Source organism: Brassica napus, chromosome A8 (assembly GCF_020379485.1).
Source record: "Brassica napus cultivar Da-Ae chromosome A8, Da-Ae, whole genome shotgun sequence".
Lineage (NCBI taxonomy): Eukaryota > Viridiplantae > Streptophyta > Magnoliopsida > Brassicales > Brassicaceae > Brassica > Brassica napus.
The window spans coordinates 6575502-6583463 of NC_063441.1; the positions used below are offsets into that span (position 1 = coordinate 6575502).

General features: G+C 40.0%; 1 protein-coding gene across 3 annotated transcripts; it reads right to left on the reverse strand.

Annotated features, from left to right (window-relative positions):
• Nucleotides 1-4000: 4000 nt before the first annotated feature.
• Nucleotides 4001-5776, reverse strand: LOC106360935 (ribosome biogenesis protein WDR12 homolog). Of its 3 annotated transcripts, none has more exons than XR_007315630.1 (4): nucleotides 5286-5776; nucleotides 5065-5153; nucleotides 4483-4960; nucleotides 4001-4412 (listed from the first exon to the last, which is right to left on the reverse strand). XR_007315630.1 is itself a non-coding variant. In XM_013800612.3 (3 exons), the coding sequence occupies exons 1-3, from the start codon at nucleotides 5440-5442 to the stop codon at nucleotides 4895-4897; spliced, it is 312 nt and encodes a 103-aa protein (XP_013656066.1). In that variant the 5' UTR covers nucleotides 5443-5776; the 3' UTR covers nucleotides 4001-4894. The 3 variants fall into 3 exon arrangements, 1 of the variants encoding a protein (XP_013656066.1); XR_007315629.1 differs by having other exon boundaries at nucleotides 4552-4960; nucleotides 5286-5770; XM_013800612.3 differs by having other exon boundaries at nucleotides 4001-4960.
• Between the last annotated feature and the right edge of the window lie 2186 nt (nucleotides 5777-7962).

The window sequence follows — 7962 nt, forward strand, 5'->3', positions numbered from 1 at the left end:
ATTTTCTTGACTTACATGATGAAGGTTCGAATAAACTCTTTTTGTGGGGGATAACTATTTAAATAATTCAGCCGTCCAGAGTTCGAGTTAATGTGTCAGGGTCGAAATCTACTTAGAATATTGTATATATATAATAATATTAAATTTTGATCAAACAAAATATAATAATATTAATTAAATAAAAAGCTAATTAATGCCATGCATCGTGAATATCAGAATCTTCCTTTATCCGAAGGCGCTAAAGCCCTCTTTATATGTTTAAAACTTTTGAAATCTAAACAACCGCAATTATAATAATTATGTTTATGCTCTGGACTTCTTAGAAAAAAGTAATGCAACTTTATAAATTAAAACTAATTATATCCTGGTTTCACTAAGTTGTAATTTTCTTTATTTATAGACAAAAAGTTATATAGAACTTCAATATTTGATAAATGTTGCAAAAAGCATAAAATGTCAACATTTTCTAAAATAATGGATTGTTTTTATTCAAACACTTGCTTTCCGTAGAGTACTAAAAAATGAACTTTAGTAGTTGGTTCTCTTATAATGAACCTAAAAAAAATTATTATGTTTAGCTATGTTTTATGAACTATTAAGTTGAATATTTATACTATCAACAAAGTATGAGCATACTAAAACACTTGATTTTCCAAGCTTGATAAACAATTTTATAAGAAGAAAAAAAAGAAGCTTCTTTATTAATATTAATATTCTGTATTTAAAATTTTTTAATAATATTTAAAATGTAGCAAAATAATATTTGTAACGGGGTAACATTATTCGGATGCGCCTTAAGCGCCATTTGTCTCCGGACCGGCACTGACTTTACCTGTATTTTGGCTCCATCTTCAGTCTCTAAGTCAGCAACTAATATCCAGCTCAATTCTTCCATTGTTCTATTTCGTTGCAAGAGATCCTGCTGAACTTCCAACTGGTACAAGCTGTAAGTCAAAACTCTGCATCTTCACTCACGTCATCCAACTATTCTAATCTCTCATCTTCAATTGGTCACTCTAGCTCCAATTCTATTTTTTGTTGAAAGTATTTTTGCGTAGTACATGTCGTTCAATAAGATATTCAAACTTCTCAACATTTTGGATGAGAAAGTTTATCATTTTATATTGACTTCTAAAACTCACTGAAAATCTGCGCTAACAATATTTCCCGTTTTGAGTGCATTTTAGAACTCAAGCATCACTCATGGTGATCTTCTTTAGCATATGCATTAGTATTAGTCAGCTTGTGAAGTATGTCAGCATATCTCTTTCAAATCCATTTCTTGACGTACCAGCATCAGGGACTTTTTCAAGATAAGAAAATTGACACTACAATCTCTATTTGCACTTCATCTTCTTGTAGACTTTCCACTCAAGTATATAATTGTAACCTATAGAATCCACAAAACTTCATCGGATAAAAATATTTTTCAGAGAACCATAGTAAAAGCTTATGAGATGTTTTATATTTCGAATAGTAAAATATCGGTTTTGTAAGATGGACCTTTAAAGTGAAAAATATTAACTGTATAAGTCCTGAAATGAAGAAAGAGAACTCTTAATCTAGCTACGGCTTAAGAAAATAATCTATATCGTGTAAGAAAAACTGGATTCATTCTTTCGTAAAGAGAGGATCTTATGAAAAAAAGTGTATTGCTCAAGAGGTTGAAACGATGATTCCTGAAGGTATTTCCCATATCTTTTATGGATTGGTTAAGTCGATCTTGTACAAAGTACTCAGCCAGTCTATAACGCCCCGACCGCCCACAGCTAATGGGCCACTCTATCTCGTTCCAACGATCGGTCCGTTAATTTTCCAAGGCTCGAAATCATTGTTTACTGACCCTGCAATCACCACCCGACCTTTTTCTGTGCTTTGGCCTCACTCGCACACTATCGCGAATCACTTCCCGATAGGTCACCCATCCTTCCACTACTCCAGCCCAAGCACGCTTAACTCTGGAGTTCTAAACGGATGTGTGACAGAAAAGGTAAGACAACTTTGGTGACATAAGTAGCAAAATCAATTTTCTTAAGCCTTTTCACATATCACAACTCGGGATGTTACAATTCACCCACTCTCAAAGAACGCAACGTCCTCGTTCGCCCCATGACAGGTCTCAAGACGCCTCTCAGTTCAGAACTAAGATGGCAAACCAGCTCTGATACCACTTATAACGCCCCGATCGCCCACAGCTAATGAGCCCTCACGCCCGCTCTCTCGGACCGTGGGTCCCCGTTCCAGCGATCGGTCCGTTAATTTTCCAAGGCTCGAAATCATTGTTTACTGACCTTGCAATCACCACCCGGCCTTTCTCCGTGCTTTGGCCTCACTCGCACGCTATCGCGAATCACTTCCCGATAGGTCACCCATCCTTCCACTACTCCAGCCCAAGCACGCTTAACTCTAGAGTTCTAACCGGATGTGTAACGGAAAAGGAAAGTCAACTTTGGTGACATAGGTAACCAAATCAATTCTCTTAAGCCTTTTCACATATCGCAACTCGGGATGTTACAATTCACCCACTCTCAAAGAACGCAACGTCCTCGTTGCGCCCCACGACAGGTCTCAAGACGCTCTCAGGTCAGAACTAAGATGGCTAACCAGCTCTGATACCACTTATAACGCCTCGACCGCCCACAGCTAATTGGCCCCCATGCCCGCTCTCTCGGCCTGTGGGCCCCATCCTGTTCCAGCGATCGGTCCGTTAATTTTCCAAGGCTCGAAATCATTGTTTACTGACCTTACAATCACCATCCGACCTTTCTCCATGCTTTGGCCTCACTCGCACGTTATCGCGAATCACTTCCCGATAGGTCACTCATCCTTCCACTACTCCAGCCCAAGCACGCTTAACTCTGGAGTTCTAAACGGATGTGTGACGAAAAAGGTAAGTCAACTTTGGTGACATAGGTAGTCAAATCAATTCTCTTTAGCCTTTTCACATATCACAACTCGGGATGTTACACATTCACTCAAATTTTAAATCTGAAAATGGGTTAGCACCCGAGAGCTTGGCAGAAGTTATTGGAACCAAATTTGAAGTCCATTGTACTGGATAAAATACTGGATTAGTGTAAACAAAATGTCTTTTAAGATTTTAATTAAAAAATATTATTAAAGCTAACGGGAGAATAAAAAATTCCACATTGAAATTTTTTTTAGTATATATATGTCATTTCTTAAAAAAAATTTACACTTTTTCCATAGATATTGTAGTATATTTAGAAAAATCGTAATGATAAGATTTTTAAAAATAAAACCCGAGATCCACCAGATATTCTAAGAAAAGAAGAGATCGAAAGTGCTCTGTGGACTGAAGCTCAAATTAAGGAACCCTCAACACGAGTTTTTTCGGAATTGCCTGAAAATCAAATTTTACATGGTACCAATTGGTGTTATATTGATGGAGCATGGAAAGAACAAGATATTTTTAGAGGACAATGATGGTTTATAGGAAGGAAGGATCTACTGATACTATGATGGGAGCCATGAACATCCGCAGAAGTCTATCACTTTTACATGCCGAATGCGAAGCGCTGATTTGGAAAATAGAGTGCATGAAGACCCTTCATATCTCAGAGGTGGAGTTTGCAACTGACTGTTCTCAACTGGTGAAAATGGTGTCTACACCTACAGAGTTGCCATCATTCATTACACATATGGAAAGAATTCTTGTGATGTAAGGAATTTTTTCAAACTTTCTCTTTCCAACATATTCCAAGGGCAAAAAACACAATGGCGGATAAGCTGGCACGTGGTACTCGGAATCTAGCTTATGCTATGGTTTATGTTGATTCAATTCCCCCGAGATGGCTAACGGGTCTGGAATCTGCTTAGGTTACTAGCGTTTTGTTGTAAAAAAAAACAGCAATCAAAATCTTAGAACATCATTAACCCTAGAACCCCATTAAGGTCTCTTAATGACTTTTTAAGTATTAAATGTTAGTTAAAAACTTAGTTAAGAGACACCGACATTTTGTGCTCCAATGCTAGTCTCTTAATTAAGGGCTCTTATAAGAAAAAAATATTAAACATTGTTTAGTAAAATTTATTTATTAAATAAAACATAGTAAAAAATTACATTTTAAACATATATTTTAAAATTAAAACATATAAACAAAAATTAGTAAAATAAACGGAAATAATTTGAAAGAAGCATCTGAGCTTGTTGTCTTTATCACGTTTACGCACAAGCAAATTTAGCATAAGGGGGTTCTGGTGTGTGCGCCTGAATTCATTAGAAAGCAAAGGATTGTGAGAAGGCATACCAAGTTCAATGAATCTTTCCCTGTCTCAACATCCCATGTCCTTACGGAATGGTCCCATCAACAAGAATCTACATCATGCTCTGGCCAAACAACTAATGAGACACATTGTGTGTGTCCAACAAGTGTAGTCTCCGCCTCTCCCTGTAACAAAGTCCATATCAAAATTGCAATTACATACTTCAACTGAGAAAATACAACTGTTAGAGAGTACATTTGTCTCTTCCTCTTGATCTGAAGAGACAAGAGAGTTTGCATATCATCCAGACTTTATTGATTGTACCTCTAACTGAGGTTCCTCAGCCTGATTATTTCCTTTTCTTTTCTTCCCTGGTACTGACAACTCTGAAGTAGACTCATTGGTATCCCACACATTGATCGTGCAATCCCATCCGAGCAAACCTGAATTACATTATACAGTAGGTGGGTGCGATGGAAGACAATGTAGTTTCACTTGCAACACACAAGCCAAGCGCAAGGGAAAACATCAAACATTGCTTCCATATTTCTGAGCTGTAACACTTTCCACTGACGCCTTGTGTCCACGTAATATCTTGTAAGCATCAAGTCTTGTAGTAGTGTCACCAGATTCAGCTGTATCAACCTTTATACATAAAGAGATGACTTCAGTGAACCGGAATCTTCACCTTTGATGCCACAACCCTTATGTATTCGATTTCAAGAGTCATTTCCTGCAAAAACCAATGGTTTAAAAATACTATCAACGCCAATTCGATGTGCCACACGAAATGAAAATCTGCTGTGTTTAGTGAGTGATTATGATTAAAAACATTACCCCTGAGATTCCCTTCGCGTCAAGAAACTGTTCAAGCGACATTCGAATAAGCTCCCCATCGATCAGGAAGTCAAATAGCTCAGGCTTTTCTGTTCATCCAATGATCCAAGTTATCACTAATAGATAAGTTTTCATGTACACTCTAATTAACAAGTACAAGCGGAAATCGAAACTGACAACTCTAAAAAATCAACAAGGTAAAGAGCGAGAGAGAAGTGTACCGAGAGTGAGAAGAGAGTTGACAATGGAAGAGAGACCGAGACGAGTGACACTGGAAGGGATAACGAAGGAGGTGACCAGAACTTTGAACGGAGCGTCAAGCTTCTTTATGAACTTCACGTGAATTACTTTGGATGCATCCTCTCCTTCGCCATTCATTTACGCCTCTAAATTCTCTGATAGCCGATTACAGAGCAAGAAGGAGACGCAGAGATCAATTAGGGAGAGAGACACAGAGTGATTCCTGAGAGAGAGAGAGAGAGAGAGAGAGAGAGAGATGAACGCCCTTTGGGCAACACATGTCTCAGAAGACCGTCTCTTCTAGCCCCTAATTAAGAAACATTTATTTGCATTTAACCTAATTTTTTTTTGCTAATAACATTAAGAAACGGGGTTAAGCGACCGCATTAATGATGCTCTTACGGAGACACAAAAGATAAAGTAGGAGACATCATTATGTAAACCACACATACACACTATTGCCGCCGTGCTGCGCTTGCCTTGGGTTCTAGTTACTGGTGATTGCGGACCTTCTGTCCACAAATTGTTTTTGAAAATAATTCATGTCAAGATTTTTACATTATATCACAAACAAATCTCGAATAATATTCGAACAAACACATATATTCATCTCAAGTTGTGACCATTGTCAAAAAGTGAAAAACATAAGTAAAAACAATGAAAATCCTTAAAATTACTGTATTTTTTTTTGGCATCAAAAGCTCCATATTTTATTAAATGAGATCCGTGTGGTTGGTTTGAGCCATCCAGCTAGGGGATCTAGAGTTTACATGGGAAAAGATTGAACCACGGGCTCGAGCACCTTTTGCAAGGTTGTCGGCTCGGATATTACATGAACGAGAGTTTAAACGAATAGAACAAAAGTTAAAAATAAAATGAAGGTGGTGAAACTCTTCAAATTCGACCATTAAGGATGGCCAGTCTTCTTCTTTATCTTCTTTAATGAACTTGCCCAATTGTTGACACTCAGTCTCAAAGGTCATATCCAGATGGCCCAGCTGGAGTGAGGATTTCATGGCCCACAACAGAGTATGAAGCTCGGCATGTAGGGGGTTAAGCTTCGGTTACTAGAGAAGGAACCAAAGGTTGTGACCCCATCCTCGTTCTTCAGGACCATTCCTCCGCCAAATAGAGCGTCTTCTTGGTGCCATGAGGCATCAATCGAGCATTGGGGGCTGAGGGGTTGAGCACTGTTTGGTGGGAGGTTTACTTCATCGCCGGGAGAAGTATGTAGAATTTGCGCTAGCCTCCCATTGTCTGCTTCCGATAGAGCTAGTTGAACTGTATCAAGAGGAGGGGTTTCTATCCCGTTAAAAAGACATTCGTTTCTAGCTTTCCAAAAAAACCACAGAATCCAGGGCACATTATCTAGGATCGAGGATGGAATGCCAAGTCCTTGTGCCCGCCAGAGGAGGTGGTGGAGATTGCTTAGGTTTGATGTGCTCGGGAAGAGACCCGGAGAGTGAGGAATATGGGCAAGGGCCCATACCTGAACAGAAGGTGGGCACACGAAGAGTAGGTGGTTGACGGTCTCATTATCGGGTCCGCAGCAAGGGCAGTTCCTGTCTGTAGCACAATGGCGATCGGAGATACGACTACAAACCGGTACACAGTCTGATAACGCATTCCAAATGAAGTGTTTTATCTTTCTTGAAGTTTTGATGGACCAAACTTTGGCTTTCAGACTAGTGGTACTAGGTTCCAAGACAAGGGGCGGGGCGCGAGTTGAATCCATTTCCATCGCGAGAGCATACCCGGACTGGACGGTGTAGGCGCCAGACTTCGTGGGAGCCCAGCAGTAGCCATCTGAGCGGGAGGATCTGGGGAGTCTCAGGCTCTGAATGAGAGGGATGTCGTCATGTGATATTAAGCTTTGAAGCTTTGGTAAGTTCCAACCTTGAGATGTTGAGTCAAACTGATCACAGATGCGGAGGTTTGGGTTGAAGGAGGGGCCGCAAGGAGTGGTTGGCTGTGGCTTCGTGTCTGGTATCCAGTTGTCAGACCAGACGATAGTGTTGTTACCCGAGCCAATAGAAAGTCTCAGGCCGGCTTTCAAGAGTGGCTGAGTGGCCATCAAGCTGCGCCATACGTAAGATGGAGAGCTTGCCTATACGACGTCCATAGGGGTCGAGAGCCGGAAGTATCTCCCTTTTAAAACTCTAGCAAGGAGAGACGATGGATGTTGGATTAACCTCCAAAGTTGCTTTGCAAGTAATGCGAGATTGAAATTTCTGGGATCTCGAAAGCCGAGTCCACCTTTATCCTCAAGAGTGCAAATATCTTTCCAGGCTATCCAGTGCAATCCTTTGTTATTTTGTTTCGTACTGGGCTTTATTCATGGCTAGGGTTACCTTCTCCGTAATGTACCTGAGAGAATCATCAAAATCCGAGGGGTTTGATGAAGTGAACAAAGTTTGAAAATAGCCTGTGGCCACTTGTTCCAGGTCGTCTTCCGTGTCCGCCCAGGTACCATTTGATCGGCGTAGCCTTAAGACACGGTTCCTCGCTCTCCGCTGCTTGGTAGTGGCGTGAAAAATTTTTGTATTTCGGTCCCTGCTTCCAATAAAGTTCCTCGTTTCGGAAGGCTGCACAAATATTCCATTTAAGATTCAAAATCGCTTCGTCTGAGAAGTTTTCATTGAGCTGAGCTTGCTCGAG